Raw genomic sequence first — 15,474 nt, 5'->3', positions numbered from 1 at the left:
AGTGGGCAGGAAAAATCCCCCGATGGAGTCTAGACACTGGTGGTGGTGGTGAAGGGGCCTGAAGACTAGGGTCGTTTGGATTTTAACAATTCTGATTCCAATTCCAATTCTTCCTTTCGATTCCGGTTCTTATCGATTCTCGATTCCGATTCTTTGAGGGGTGGAGTTGAAACGGGTCACATGCTTATTTTCACAAATAAGAGGAAAGTTTTATTTTGATTCAGTGGTGGTTTGCAGTTTTACAGCTTTTTCAATGTAAAATAAAACCACACTAGAGCGCTGCTTACTGTGCTCCAAGGCTGCAACACAACAAGCGCCTGGAAACCAAAATTTGCGCATATTAAATTGGGAAGCGATGATCGGATTTGAAACCAAATCAATAAAGAAACGATTCTACTGGAATCGTAATTTTTGAAAACGATTCCAAGTAGGAATCGGTTCTCGATGCCTGAAGACTGGATGGAAGCAGGGGAGCAAGTCTAGGGACCCAGGGTGCCGTGGATGATGATTTGGTCAATACTGAAATCCCGATTATGTAACGCGATTACTCATTGACTTTTAGAAAGATGTTGCAATTATTGAAATTAAAAAAACTGAAAAATCAACAGTGAAAACACCTACAACTGTGAAATTTCCCTTAATGCTTTTCCCATTTGAACTTTTTTTTTCATTCAAAACACAAGACAAAATACGGGTTTACTTGCAAAACTTAATGTGCAAAATAATGTTTTTCTCAAGTATTCTGTTTTTGTGATCATTAGGAGCCGAAATCATAATTGCGATTCCAATTTTGATTAATTGCACAGCCCTAATATGTGTATTATATCTCTACAGTATATTGTGTGTTTTCTGTTGTCTGTATTGTTGCAGGTCGCTAGGCTAAGCACCTGGCCAGTCTCCCAGGAGTCTTTAAAATCAGACTGTCTCAACCTGTCTCTCTCTCTCTCTCTCTCTCTCTCTCTCTCTCTCTCTCTCTCTCTCTCCATTCTCCTGGCACCACATTTCTGTTTGGTTGAATTTGGCCTTGCTACTAGTTTTAGGTTTTACGCTGTACAACACCTTTCACTCATCACCTAACCACACAACCATCTGCCGACACACTGATAACACTGACTTAGATTCCTCATAACAATATATGCTATTCCTGTATGTTCAGTAAATAAATGTTATACCTTAGTTGAAAACACTGTAACCCAGTTTTTTTCATGGCTAATGAGCTGGGTCATGACAATATGTATATCTACATGCATATGTGTCATTAGTTGTAAGTACATCAGATGTATAATCAACCAAGGGAATTTATTTTAAGATTTTTTTTAACTTCAGGATTCTTTGCCAGAAGACTTTAGCAACACTCACACATGTTCACATTTTGTCCAGCAGATATTTTATTTTATTAGACAGTGATGGACAGGAAAGGAGGGAGAGAGAGAGAGAAGGGATGACACGCAGCAAAGGGCCGCAGGTCAGACTCGAACCCGGGCCACTGTCAAGGACTCAGCCTACATGGGTTGCACACTCTACCAGGTGAGCTGGAGAAAAACACGTATGTAGCCTATAGGACCTGTTGATCATGTTCTTCTACACTTACTCTTGCTTTGGATTTATTGAGTCATAGTTTCACATTGCCAGACCTTCCTCCCCAGTGCTGCGGAAGAGGGTCTGGCTAGTCCACACAGCATTCCAGGATGGGAGAAAAACGTGCTGTGGTTTATTGGCATTTCTTTAAACCAATCACAATCGTCTTGTGCGGCGCTAAGCCCCGGACACAATGACGGTGCCTCTGCAAAATAGCCTTGGGAAGACAGGAGGGGGATGCCTTCAAGCAAGATATAAAAGATTAGGAACATGGTTAGACTGGGTTCATAATTTGACATAGACTTTGCTGACTTGAACTCCGTATACATTTGTCTGCGGTTAGGGAAACTAAGTGTCATTTTGTGAAACCACAATTGTGTTTTGTGAACTTAAATGCTGGACTTAAGTATACTTGCTTAACTGTACTCTTAGTCTCAGATTGATCCTTGTGTTCTGGTAAACTTAAGTCCGATCAAAGAAGGCGCGGGAAATAATAAATTGGAGTCAGATTTGACAGGCCTTAGGGCCTTGTTTTAGACATAATTCCCTACACTGTCTAGATTTACCCTGCAGAGATCTGAGGAGGAGTTACCACAGTGCAGAAGTGGAACGTTGAGTCATAATTTTGATTGCGTAGCCATGAATCTCACAATTTTGACATGCTTAGAAAAATGAATCGTCAACTGTTCTGGTTATGATTAAAAAATGAAAAGTTATCAAGAAAACATGATCATTATTCTCTGCTTCCAGCTTCTCATATGAAAGTTCGCAGTTTGCTTTATTTTGTATCATTGTAAAGTAATTATCTTTGTGTTTTTGGAATGTGGGCACACTAAACAAAAAATTAATCATAAGATTTATTGATCATGAAAATAATCCTTAGTTGCAGACTTAGATGGAACAGTTTTTTTTATTGACACAAGCAAACACTTTCACAATTTATACACACTCATCTTTTTCCGAACATGCTCATGGTTAACGTTATTGGATGTTTTGGGTCACATACTGTAGGTAACATACATATTAGTGTGACGAACCAGATGGGATGGAACAGATTATCTTTGCTGTTATATTTTATGTGTTATTGCAGCAGCTGGTCAACATCCCTTTTCGTAACTGGACAAGTCAGCACACAGTTTTCTGGGAATTTGCTTCCGGGAGTATTTCTCCCACTGACGAGTATTATTGGGAATATGGAGTGAAACTTGATGATGTCTGCCACAGAGTCAAACATCTGAGGAGAGATAAAATGTGAGCTTCAATAAATATAATGAATGAAGAGAGTGCTTGTTGATCTATCTTTTTAAATTTGTCTACTTACATCATTTGATCGTTGTCCCGTCCCCAGGGCATACTTGACGGTGCTCTCTATGAACCGGATTTTTACATTGTAAACCTTCTTTTCGTGATACACAGCCAACACCAAGGGCTCACTGTTGGTGTTGATGGAGCAGTCTCGTACCAAAAATGCCCCGTCCTAAAGTGTGATAAACAAAGAAGTTTAGCTTTAGACATATTATAGGCTATTAGTTATATTTATTAATGTCATATTATAAGAGACACAGTACCTTGTTCACCAGGTGTAAGGCGTGTTCAGCATCTGCTCGAGTACAAGCCCCAACGTACCAGTCTTCTTCACAGGTCTGCCAAATATTTTCAGAGGTGGAAGAAGTATTCAGATCTTTCACTTAAGTAAACGTAGCAATACTACAGTGTTAAATACTCAGTTACAAGTAAAAGTTCTGCATTCAAAATATTACCAAATCTTACAAAAAGTACTCATTATGCAGAATGGTCCATTTCCGAATCATATAGACTATAGGCTATTATATTACTGGATTATAATTAGTGATGCATTAGTACAAGTATAAAGTAACAAAAAATGGGAATATTTAATTATAAGTACCTCAAAATTGTACTTCAGTAAATGTAATTAGTTACTTTCCACCAATGAATATTATAGAGTTCAGTGAATAATGACTTTACACCTATAGACTTTTTCAGTATACCTGTTGAGGCTTTTCCATTGGAACAAAGTCATGTTGGTCAACGTCTTCTTTAGTCTGAGGCCACTCATGGTGATGACGTTTTGATGGCACCCTTTCTTTAAATAGACGTTGTTGTTGTTGTTGTTGACATGTTGACTCGTTGACTCGTTTAATCAATAACTGTGTAATGATACTGATGACCTATAACATTACTTACCTAGATATTGTTGTGACCTAAATAAAGGAAGAAAGAGTAAATCAAACATGACATAACATGAAATAATTGCCCTGATGTACTGAGAAATTAAAGTCACACCTTGTTTCGAAATTATGAGTTTCCAAATCCAGAGAATGTCTGTGATTGGTGTGAAGTGATGAAACACTTTCAGCTCTCTGTAGACCTAAAAACACATACAACATTATTAAAACAGTGTAGCTGTTTCTAACTAAAAATGTTACATTCACAATTATCTAGCTCTTACCTGTGGGAAGTAAACTGGAGTCTGCCTATTAGAAGTATTAAAAAGACAATTAGATTTAAAAGTTTGTCAAGGAGTCTTTTCTAGTCAGGTTACAAGTTTAATTGTGTAGAATAAAATATAATGTACAAAATTATAATAAAAATAGCTGAAATCTGAAATGTTATTTCATTGAAATAATGCTGTATGCTGGACTCCTTACTTTTTTTGTTGCTTTCTGTCCACTGAAATGAAAAAGGGGCATTATTTAAACATAACAACAACATGCTTCATCTCAGTTATTATTCTTCTAACCAGCAGATGGCGTTACTGCCCCACCGTGCAAACTGTAAACTAAGAGAGCCTCCTTTCACTTTCCACCATTCACTCACAGAGGAAAGGGTCACATAGGGTCAAATCCAACTACAGCAAAATAAGACAACAACAGGCGATGGTCTGTCTACCTTCTTTGTGCCCTGCTACAACAGTAACTCACTCACTCTCTCCTGCAGCGTTCTTGTAGAGTCAGCCCGGGCAAGTCTTTCACTAACTCTGAGGTCAACGGTGGAGGTGGTGGAGAGCGCCTGGAAGTACACAGACTTTGAGTCCATTCATAACCCATTTAAACCCAACAATGATTAACTTGAATAACTTGAATAGTAGTTGAGAAAATTACCTGTGTGAGTGCTGTGATATTAGAAAGAGAGAAAAGTCATCACCTATTTTATAAGTTGCAATTAGCACGGTGTATTGACACAAAAACAGAGTTAACGATATATGTATATGGCACAGGTGTTTACCTGTCCTGCTGGTGGCACAGGTGTGACCCTCTTATCTGTAAGAGCAACATGTGAATACATGGGGTGCTTCTGAGGCCAGAGGGTGGTAAAAGTAAAGTAAAGTAGTTACCTAATTTGGCCTTTCTTCTGCCTGGCTTCAGGTCTCTATTTATAGCAGGTCCTGTGTTTAAGATACACAGAATGCAGAAATAATTATGTATAGTGTACATTTACTAAAGTAGTGCTCTTAACTACAATTATGAGGTTCTGGTACTCCTAGTAGTTTACATCTTTTAGTAAACTGGCTGTAGTTACAGTTTACTTTAAAGAGCCCCTGTTATACTCCTCTTCGGCGTCATATTTGTACCCTTGGGGTCTACTAGAATAGGTGTTCAAAATATATTATGTTTCTCATACTGCCCATTGCTGCAGCTCCTCTGCATAAAACACTCTATTTGAGCTCTTGGCCCACCTTCCCAAAAAGCGTAGTCTGCTCTGATTGGTCAGCCGGCCCACTCTGTTGTGATTTGTCAACTAAATTCAAACAAGCCACTGGGCGGGCTGTGCTTGCTCAGGCAGCATCTACTGTATGGGCAGCACATATGAAAAACTGGGCTGGCATTATCAATCAGTGACATCATTAATTTCAAACAGGAATGTGGATGAGGCATTTTTAGGCAGTTGAGAAAAAGTGCTCCATTTTGGAGCTCCATCAAAAGCTCCATTTTGAGTGAAATTTTTTTTTAATATATATATATATATATATATATATACACTAAATATATATACACTAAATATATATACATATATATATATAATAATATAAAATAATAATATATATAATATACACTAAAAGACGGCAATTCCAAAAAAGCATAATAGGGGCTCTTTAAACTAAAACAAGTAATGCCACTGGCTTGAAAGCCATCAGCTATATTATATGCATTATATAAATCACATTTAATGCTATAAAAAACATTAGATTTGATTTGAAATGAGACAAATATCTGGGTTTTTAACCACACCACGTTCAGGTTTATTTATCAGGGACAATGCACACTAGTAATACATAAAAAATATAAAATGTGCCAGAATTAGCCTGGAGGCTATTTTACATCTGCTGTCCCTGGACTGGTGGTAAGAGGTCACCCTAAAAAAAAACGAACGTTCACTAGCTAGTTGCTAACTTAACTGCCTGCCTCTAGTAGTGTGCAGGGGACAGAGCTGGAAACAGTCTATGAAGGTTGAAAAGACTGACCCATGCAGTAAATGTGCTGTAAAAATAATACAATGAACTCAAAGTGACTTACAAAGCTCTGCAGCGGGGGTTTTGCGTCTGTTTTTAGTGTTTTCAGTACCATGCGTGACCTTCTAACATTCCAGAGAGCCATTTCATTTTATGTTAAATCTTCAATAATGCCTGTTAAGTAACCCTGTGTACATTTTTGCTGAGTAGCAGCCTATGGCCAAGTACTGAAAAGCCAAGTAAGACTTCCCCAGAATGTCTTTACCACAATAATCAAAATTCAGAATGATGATGGAGAGTTTTGTCACTTTACCTGAAGTAAATGGGATTTCTCCTGAGAGGATGTTGGAGTTACCCTGAAGAAGTGAAGAGCACATAAAGTATAAGCAGACACTTACAGCAGTACAGTTGTAATGGAGCATTAATAAAAGAAAACAGAAAGCTTACAGTGGAGAGTGATACAAGGCTCTGAGCTGATGATGACCTTGGAAGATCCCTGTCTTGAAAGTAAAAGACAGTGACAGCAATGAAAGTAGTTTCAGTTGTTTCTGTAGCTTCAGTGTTTGTTGACAGTTTAAACACTCCATGAGTTTGTATCATTGTTGTAACTCGGTCTTTGCCAATCCCAGCAGTACACTGCAGAAGCAGCAGCAGACTGTATTGATTACAGAGGGAGAACACTCCAAGTGTGAACAAATTTAAAAGCCACATTCAGTATAAAGTTGTAGACGTGCAGCTGTGAGGCCCCTGGCTGTGGGCCACATCCATGCAAGAGAGTAAAGGGAGTCTATTCACACTACATGCTTCCCTCTCTCCGCCTTTAGCTCCTGGATAATTGTAATCTCCCGCTGTCTGACTCAACCAACAGATGGCCCTGGAGACCCACTGGCAGATCATGCTCACTCAGCAGGAGCTGCGGCTCTGTCTCTCTCTCTCTCTCTCTCTCTCTCTCTCTCTCTCTCTCTCTCTCTCTCTCTCTCTCTCTCAGATACACACTGCTTTCATTCTCACCACAGTTTGCAGTGGAGCTGTTATTTTTTGTGCCTGCGTTTCATTCAGCTTCATTCTAATTATGTTCACTAGGTGTGCCTGGGTAGCTCATCTGGTAGAGCATGCGCCACATGTACAGAGGCTCTTTCCCCGCCGCAGTCAGTAGCTGCGGTTTCAATTCCGACCTGCAGCCCTTTGCTGCGTGTCTCTCCCCCTTTCATGTCTAAGCTGTTCTATCAATTACATGCCAAAAAAGTCTTTAACAAAACAAAAATTTTGTTCACCAGATCTTTTCTGTGAAGTAAAGTGAAACAAACTCACCCTCAATGTGTCAACGCAAAAACTTCTTTAAATTAAGTTAATTCTTAGGTTTATGGATAGAGGTTTATGAACTCTTTATCTATTTTAATTGCTATATTTGTATGCATGAATAATGAAAGTAAGACAAGAAGGGGACAAATATTAAAGGTCAAATTCACTCCTACAGACGGACAGAATTACTCATTCTCAGCCCACTGAGCGACCAACAAAACTGTTACAAACCAGGATAAACCGGAACTGAAAACAACAAAATAGGAGCTTTTGTCAATGTGAATGAAGTCATTGTTTTCTTCTCTACCTGCATACTCTCTCTCATCATGTATGGGCCTTGCAGGAAGTATGCGCACATGCGGCTCTTCCTCCGGGTCACCCACCACGTCGTACTGAGGCTCCACGACGCTGTTATAGTTACTTTGATTTCTGTTCCTGCCTGTCCTGTTGCGATCCTGTGGAGAGAAAATTGCAGTTTCTTCCGATTGGACTTGGAGATACCTGGTGTGCAATAGACAAACTTCATCTTTTAACACTGAGCTCTTGGAAATTGTGTGCGCGTCACTAAGATTTAAGACAAGAAAGACTGCTTTTGATCTGATTCTGCATTCATTTAGAATATATTAATCTGCCTTTGAGTCTTGCTGCTTCGTACAGTAACACACAGTAATATATTCTGAGTAGTGTTAGACCCGTCTACAACACTGATAAGCACAGGAAGCTATAATGAGGTGTTGCAACATAACCCACTGCTTGTCTGTGAAGGGATTTCCTTTTTAAAGCTTCACTCTTTGCAGTCACGCAGACACCAACACGCACACATTTATACAGAAAAAAGTGTCTGTTAAATAATAAATATAGTCCATTTCTGTGAATTAATGGCACATGATACAAAGTGCATTGTGACTGTGTATTTTTGTGCACATGTGCGAAGCTGGAAAAATGGGTGAGATTAGGATGAATGTATTATAGGTGGGTGCATCAGTCCTGGTCAATCAAACCAGCTTCTCTCATTCAATTTGAAAAAGCATTGTGTGTTCACATCAGAACTAGTTCTTTTGTATTGAAGAGGGGAGTCCAGATTGGCTTTTCCCGAGAGGAGTGCAGTGCAGTATCACCACCAATATGTCACCAAAAGCAGGAAATGTCTTTCTTTGGAAGCCCAGGTTCCTTTGTTTTCACGAGTAATGAGCTCTGAGAGTTTATTTTGAAAGACAATGATTCCTACAATAACCACTTGTTTGGCTGTGTATATGCACAAATGGGGGACATTTCTTTTCTAAATAAAGCACAATATTAGGTTCTTATATTGCAAGAGGTGGTTGGACAAGATTGACTCAATGTACCTTTTTAGAGCTGAGTAATGTCAACATTTTTACCTCACTACTTTAAAACTTTCCCTATAACTGTCCCTAGTTGGCTGAAAATGTATAATAAATAGGCCCATTCAAATGTAAGTAAAAGCAGTAAGAGACAGGAGTGAATTCAAGAATTATAAGAGGACATTTTAGAGGATGATTGGGGTCCAATATGTGCAAAGGCCCAAACAAAAAGAAATGGGTAATGAGAACACATCACTCCTGTAAAACTGAATACATTTAATCCTAATATTCCTGACGAATGTAAAAAAGTGCAATACACACCAAGGCACTTTGTATCATTATTTGTGGGAATGTGTTGAGATTCAAAACTTTTAGAGGTCGGTGGTGGGTTTTGTTTCATGGATGTTTTTCCTCATCCCCAATACAATAAAGTCCTATAGGCCCTTATAGTTGCCCCTCTTTTGGTTATTGGTTGACACAGTTAATATTTGGGAGATATTTCTGGACATTGAAGAGGCATTGAAAGTGTAAGGCTAAGGTGAAGGACATAAACTAATGTTATTGTGAGCTATTTATGCCATACTCAGTCCTATGCGTGCGGCTGTATTTTGACTGTATTTTGGTTTCATCCTCTTTTTTATCACTAAAGACAGTGACTGTATAATTTCACCATTAATCCTAACTTATTTAATATTTTATATAATGCAAATGTTCTTATTGGGGAATGTTTTAATATCCATAACTTCTTAAATGTATAAAATCAATAAACATATGTTTACAAAACATAACTAAAAGTAACTGTACTCTATACCTGCATTTTAAGTACTGTGTTGGGTTTAGGTACATTTATTATGATATAATATTATGATGTTTAAATTTCAGCAAAGGCCATTTATAACTTGCCACACAGGGCCACTTTCTAACATCAACATGTTACATTGTCGAAGATTTTCTCAGCCCTTGTACACCCACATGGAGCACATTCTTGCCCAAAGTGCTGAAAATGTCTAACTTATCTCTCTATTTAGGGGCTGCAGATGATTTGACTTGCAGTCTTCAGACGGCTAAAGGGATCTAATCGACCAAAAGGGAAAGCTGTCATCATCCTGCAAGTGGATGACATTTACTGGTAGGGAACCTTTTTATTATTATTTTTGAACCCAGTACAGACTCTGCTTTACTACTACATTTATAACTTTAAGTTTTCATTTCTGATTAGCATGCTTCTTGTTAAAGACAGAGAGAGTGAAAGTAACCTAAACGGAGTTCATGTGACTTTGGAGTCGATGTGAGGGAGCCTAAATCCAGAAACATGATATCAAAGAAAACACTTTACTGAAAAGCATCATGAGCCAACAATGGAAAGAAAGTACATCATAAAAAGCATCTGAATGTGATTGCAAGTTTCCAAAAAACAGTGTGACTAAAAACAGTCTGTCCCACTGTGTACATGTAGATGAGGATTAAGGTTTCATTAATGTCTCATCAATGCTAGTTCTCTGTCTACAGCACATTTGCAGGTAGTATTCATAACATAATAAGACATGTATGTGTAGTTAAAAACAACTACTTTAATTTTAAAAGACATGCCTTGTTGTTTTCATCTTTTATAGATGTATTCAAATGACTCCTAAAAATGACATTAACATATTATCAAACTAATGGGCTTTTGTGAATTTGAGAGATGATTATTCTATTAATAAGTAAGACTAAATAAATTGAAATATTATTTCATAATTTAATTGTATAATTCCAACCAAAACAATATTTATGAATCATAATCCTGGTCTGCTCTGTGTTGTTCTTGCTGTGCACTAACAATGACAGAGCTGAATCTCACTCCTTCATCATTTCTGTGCTAAAAGGTAATTACACAGGGGGCTGCAAACTCCCAAAGCTTCCCTCGTAACATTCACGTGGAACCATCGGGGAAACGTGTTGGATACGGGCGCCATAACTCACCATTATCACAGCAGCAGCCTCATGGCTGTTCGCTCTCTCTCTCTGTAGCTAACAAGGGGCTGAAACAGAAATAAAAAAACATCATTAGTTTGGTGTTCTGCTGAAGAATGTGGCCTTCCAACATAATTTGTCCTTGGACTTTTCTTCCTCAACACTTACAAATGTAGAAGAATGAGGTTTTATTACACAACAAAACAGAGCTGTTTGTGGCCCCTGACTGTTCTCACCGGGCTTCTCAGTCTGTTGATCTGAATTAAAGTTTTAACATTTAGTGGAAAGAAACTATAGCTGAATTTATTGTGGAACCATTTTTTTAAAATATTGACAGATTTATAATTTAATTTTTTACACAAAAAGGACAGATGTTGCTTAAACACAGAAACATATGAATACAAAAAAAATGTATATAATGTGTTGATCTTTACAACATCCCACTGAGCCTCCAGGATTAGTCAGTCATTGTAATTTACTTAAATTTATGTCTCTATGTTAACTGCTTCTCAGCCTGAATTTAGGTTAATGATTAAAAAAGTCTTTATTTACCTGTTTATATTTTATTTCAAATACAATATAAACAACAGGTTACAAGAAAACATAAAAATATATATTTATATAACTTCAAATTAGCTTTTGCTTTAAAAATTTTGAATAAAAAGAAATCAATATAATGCTAATAATAATATAATTATAGTGGGGAAGAACATCACTAAAGATATAAGGATTGCTTTGTTTGTGGTGATGTATTTTACATATACATACATACATATTTATCACTCAGTACTCAGTAATGTGATACTTTGTACAACTGTTGAAAGACGAAGTAACACGAGGTTCCTCTTTCAAAGTAAAAGCTTGTTTCATAAACAAATTAAACATCCTTGTTCAGTCAGTACATTCAGAGGTTTTGCAACTACAGCCTCACTTGGTCTTGAATGAAAAGTAGCTTGAGGTTGCTAATGTTAGCTAATCAGAATCAGTTTGGAGAGATATAGCTGCAGCTGACATTACTGAGCACCACTATCTTGAGTTGTCACTTGTGGTTGTGGTATATTGACATTCTATAACTTTCTATACACTTTGACTTAAGAGTTGGTATAAGGAGATGCATGAACTTTACCCTACATTTACTGAAAACATCTGGAAATTGTTAACATGAGTAGAGGTCCCCCCAAGACAGAAGAGACCTTTTTTGGAGTTGTGCCAGATAACAGGCATTGATTGGTCAGTCTTCTGTTCCAATCATATACTCACACATATCACGTCCTATGTTGATACAATGCATAGGATATATACGTTGTTCACACAAAGAAAAGGCAGAGCGGCAAATTTTGAGGTTTGGGTTGGTCGTTCTCCAAGCTCTCTGCAGGAGTTTGTAAAATTGATGCTGAATCTTTGCTTGTAATAAACCTTTTAATAATTGGGTTTGAATTTCTACAATCTTTCTCGAGAATTGCAGACTCCACCTTAAAAGATATGATAAAATTGTCACACTGGGGGAACTGTATCTCGGTGGCATATTGAAATCCTTTGAGGATGTGGTACAGCAATTTGGAAATATTTGCAACTTCGCAATCTGTTAGTGAGGATTTTTGGATCTAGTTCTTCAGACCCGAAGGCACCAGAATGTTTAGATAAGGTGTTGTTGAAATATGGAAAAGGTCATGAGGCTTCTGGGTATTATTCTGTGCTTATGCAGAACCTGGGTGATGGAGCCTGAACAGCCCTCAAAAAGACATGGGAAAGGGATCTGAGTATTACACTAGCTGATGAGTAGTGGGACAGACTCTAGGAATATTAAAACTATATCGCACAATGCATCGCTTCTATTTAACTCCCTCCAGATTGTTTATAATTGGTCTGAAAGACACAAAATTGTTGGAAATATAAGACAGAGGACCGCCAATTTTGGACTAGTTTAATGATAGCCAGAGAGATAATTTTTAAGAGGATGGAGGAATGAAGGGGTGCCGTCAATCCAGGAGTAGCCCTGTGAGCGTGGGTGTTTGAAAAAAAATCATATAAACGATTTGCCAGATTGGATGTCTATACAAGAAAATGGGGAAAGTAACTGAATTTTCTGGAGGACTCGTAGGAAGCTTTGTGCTGGGGAGAGACGTGTATGATGGGCTTATGGTTTCGTCATTTATACATGTTTATTTGGTTTATTGTCTTTTTTGTTGCTATTCTGTTGAATGGTTTTGAATATTGTGGTTACTGTGTCATCTTTTCTTGATTTTTATCTGGGTGGGTGCTGATGACGGGGTGTTCATGTTGTGAGTTGTATGTTTTGTATTCTGTTAAAAAAAAAAAATTATTACAAACGATATAATACGATACAAAGCTATCGTTAGTCTGAAAGAGTTTTTTGAAGTAGAAACCCACTAGTATTCATAAGAATTAGTAAGATGCTCACAGAGCAACATCAGATGCTGCACTTTATTCTTCCCAGCGTAACCCCTTGGTATAAGTGTCCCAGGATTCATCTCAGATAATCTCTGTAAGTAAGGGAAGCAGTGCTAGTTTCACGATTTTCTCTTCAAAATATTTATCTTAAACCTATCAGTCAAGTGAAGAAAATGAAAATTGGTTTGTCTCTCCAGACTATTCAATTGTCAACACCTGCAGATCCAAACAATGCCCAATTTGGCTTGATATGTGCAAACGGTCTACGCTTTGTAACAAAGCACAGAAACATGTATGCACTTTTTAACCTTGTGTTGCTTTATTTTTGGATAGTGCAAACACAGTGCCATACTTTTAGTGCGCCACACTGTCAGGAATATGATTTGAATCTGAATGGTGAAAAGAAAGCTGAGACTTATACGTGGGTCTTGTCACGTATCCTCCATTTATGAGATTTTTTAAGACATATTATTTTATATGTATGCATGATATTTTAAAATCATGTTTCCAGGGAGAGAAGCAAGAAGAGGAAGAGAGCCACTAGGTCAGGACCAATCAATCACTCTTTGAATGATGAATGATTTTTTTTCTTTCAATCCTTTTGGCTGTGAAGGAAAACAAAACGGAAAGCAGGAAGGAAACCTACCTAAAATAGAAGTGAGGCTTGTGAAAATACCAGGAGACATTACAGGCTACCAACTCACAGTCCCAAAAGGGAGAATCACACTCAGTATTGGATTTGACAGTGTGGTCCAACATTCGGCGGGGCTGTCTGTCTACTTTGCAGAGTTTACTGGGCCATGGGAAGTGGTGTTGGATGAGACGTATGAAAAGGAAAGAGATTAGGTACTTGGAGCCAGCGTCTGAGGTTGAACAGTTAGTCTGGAAAAGAAACTTCTGCCCCATGGAAATTGGGTGCAGAGAATTTGTGGCAACTCGAAGCACCAGACTACTTAAGGATTTTGACCTAGCTTTGCTACGGGCATCAAGAAAGTATCAACTGCAGAGAGCGAGAAAGAGCTCAGTCCGAGGAGCAAAACAATATCAACAGGGTTCAAACTGGGACACACTGTAAATTGTCATAAAATGCCAATCATTGTTGTTGGTATAATTGTTGATATTTATGTTTTAAATTAATCCTCTGCTAGTTTGTTTTGTGGCAGTTAATATGTAATGACAATAGGTGTATTTCGAGCCTCCAGGATTAGTCAGTCATTCTCATTAAATGTATGTCTCTATGTTAAGTGCTTCTCAGACTGAATTAAGGTTAATAGATTTATATGAATAAAAATCCTTATTTACCTGTTTATATTTTATTTCAAATACATTATAAACCACAGGTAAATAGGGATTTCAATTTACCCATATTAAGAAAGAAAATATATAAAATATATATATTTATTTAACTTCATATGAGGCTTTTGCTTTTACAACTTTGGATGAAAAGATGAAAAGATTTCTTAGAGGTTTTTCAAGTCCATTTGCTGTAAAGTATACAGTATATCACTATCACTACAATTAATTCTTGCAGTGAAGATGTCTATTATTTAGCGTGAACATAAAGACGTTTAAATGTATCAGTATTGCATGCAACTATAGCAATGTGTTTTGCGCCTTTTTTTGCATAGTCAGACTGATTTATAGCATTGTGACTAAACGTACCCCCCAATACCAAATTCCCATTAAAAAATGAAGATTACTATACATTAAATTGAATTTTAATCAAAGCAGAATTTTCAACTCTAGCAGAAAATACTGCATTTCAAAGCTTGTCTTTTTATATTTCCATACTTGTCCTTTCTATTCTATTCTATTATATTCTTCTATTCTATCTATTTTTACTACGGACTTACTTTTTGATGCTTTTCTACACATTAACAAATACAGCAGTTACGTACCTTTTCCAAAGACTTGAACAACAAGCGCACACCTGCATCAGTGGGTGTCCAGCAAGCCTATTTGGTTACAGAAATAGATAGTCTGCAGTTTTTATTTCCCTCGCTCAGACAAACAGAAAACACCCAGGCTGCTTAAAGTCTGATTGTCGGAGTTAGGCAGCCCACTGCAGTAACCCAAAATGACTTCCTGTGTGGTGAATGACTGGCCTATAACCTGAGGTCTTCACTGTTGTTTAGACAGTAAAAGGTTTGTTTGAGGAGGGCTTCTTCTTCTTCTGCATCGTCGCTCTGATTTCAAATATTTTGTGGAAACATTGTTTGTGATATGGGTATTTCATTTTTTTTAATAATGTTTATTTACAACAAATGTCTGCATCATCCTATTAATATACATATGAAAAGTAATTGAGGGTTTGGTCAAGAGCTTCAACCTCGATGTTTCCTATATTAGCTTTTGTCATGCAGTGTTGACAACTTTTGCGAGTGTGAGTGCAACAGCTTTGCAAAATGTAAATGTGCAAGCTCCCAGATTATATCT

The 15,474-nt window shown here is 37.5% G+C and overlaps 1 protein-coding gene across 3 annotated transcripts; it reads right to left on the bottom strand.

Moving 5' to 3' along the window:
- Positions 1 to 2,469: 2,469 nt before the first annotated feature.
- On the bottom strand, positions 2,470 to 15,144 carry LOC116052638 (cytokine-dependent hematopoietic cell linker). Of its 3 annotated transcripts, XM_031303454.2 has the most exons (17): positions 14,937 to 15,139; positions 10,636 to 10,694; positions 7,659 to 7,806; positions 6,497 to 6,549; positions 6,363 to 6,405; positions 4,934 to 4,984; positions 4,825 to 4,859; positions 4,701 to 4,711; positions 4,525 to 4,608; positions 4,248 to 4,269; positions 4,049 to 4,073; positions 3,883 to 3,967; positions 3,784 to 3,800; positions 3,588 to 3,682; positions 3,147 to 3,221; positions 2,900 to 3,055; positions 2,470 to 2,812 (listed from the first exon to the last, which is right to left on the bottom strand). In XM_031303454.2, the coding sequence occupies exons 2-17, from the start codon at positions 10,636 to 10,638 to the stop codon at positions 2,660 to 2,662; spliced, it is 1,056 nt and encodes a 351-aa protein (XP_031159314.2). In that variant the 5' UTR covers positions 10,639 to 10,694; positions 14,937 to 15,139; the 3' UTR covers positions 2,470 to 2,659. The 3 variants fall into 3 exon arrangements, with proteins under 3 accessions (XP_031159314.2, XP_035857214.1, XP_035857211.1); XM_036001321.1 differs by lacking the exon at positions 4,701 to 4,711 and adding an exon at positions 10,795 to 10,883 and having other exon boundaries at positions 4,825 to 4,984; positions 14,937 to 15,144; XM_036001318.1 differs by lacking the exon at positions 4,701 to 4,711 and having other exon boundaries at positions 4,825 to 4,984; positions 14,937 to 15,143.
- Positions 15,145 to 15,474: the final 330 nt, after the last annotated feature.

This window comes from Sander lucioperca, chromosome 1 (genome assembly GCF_008315115.2).
Source record: "Sander lucioperca isolate FBNREF2018 chromosome 1, SLUC_FBN_1.2, whole genome shotgun sequence".
Taxonomy (NCBI): domain Eukaryota; kingdom Metazoa; phylum Chordata; class Actinopteri; order Perciformes; family Percidae; genus Sander; species Sander lucioperca.
The sequence above is the reverse complement of the archived record's forward strand: the minus strand, read 5'-3'. Positions and strand labels throughout refer to the sequence as shown.

What these genes read in the sequence shown, in the direction of transcription:
- LOC116052638 (XM_036001321.1), bottom strand. An exon ending in GCCTTGTATCACTCTCCACT is followed by an intron (nt 6,406 to 6,496) that starts GTAAGCTTTCTG and finishes TCACTTCTTCAG; the next exon opens with GGTAACTCCAACATCCTCTC. An exon ending in AGAAATCCCATTTACTTCAG is followed by an intron (nt 4,985 to 6,362) that starts GTAAAGTGACAA and finishes TCTTAAACACAG; the next exon opens with GACCTGCTATAAATAGAGAC.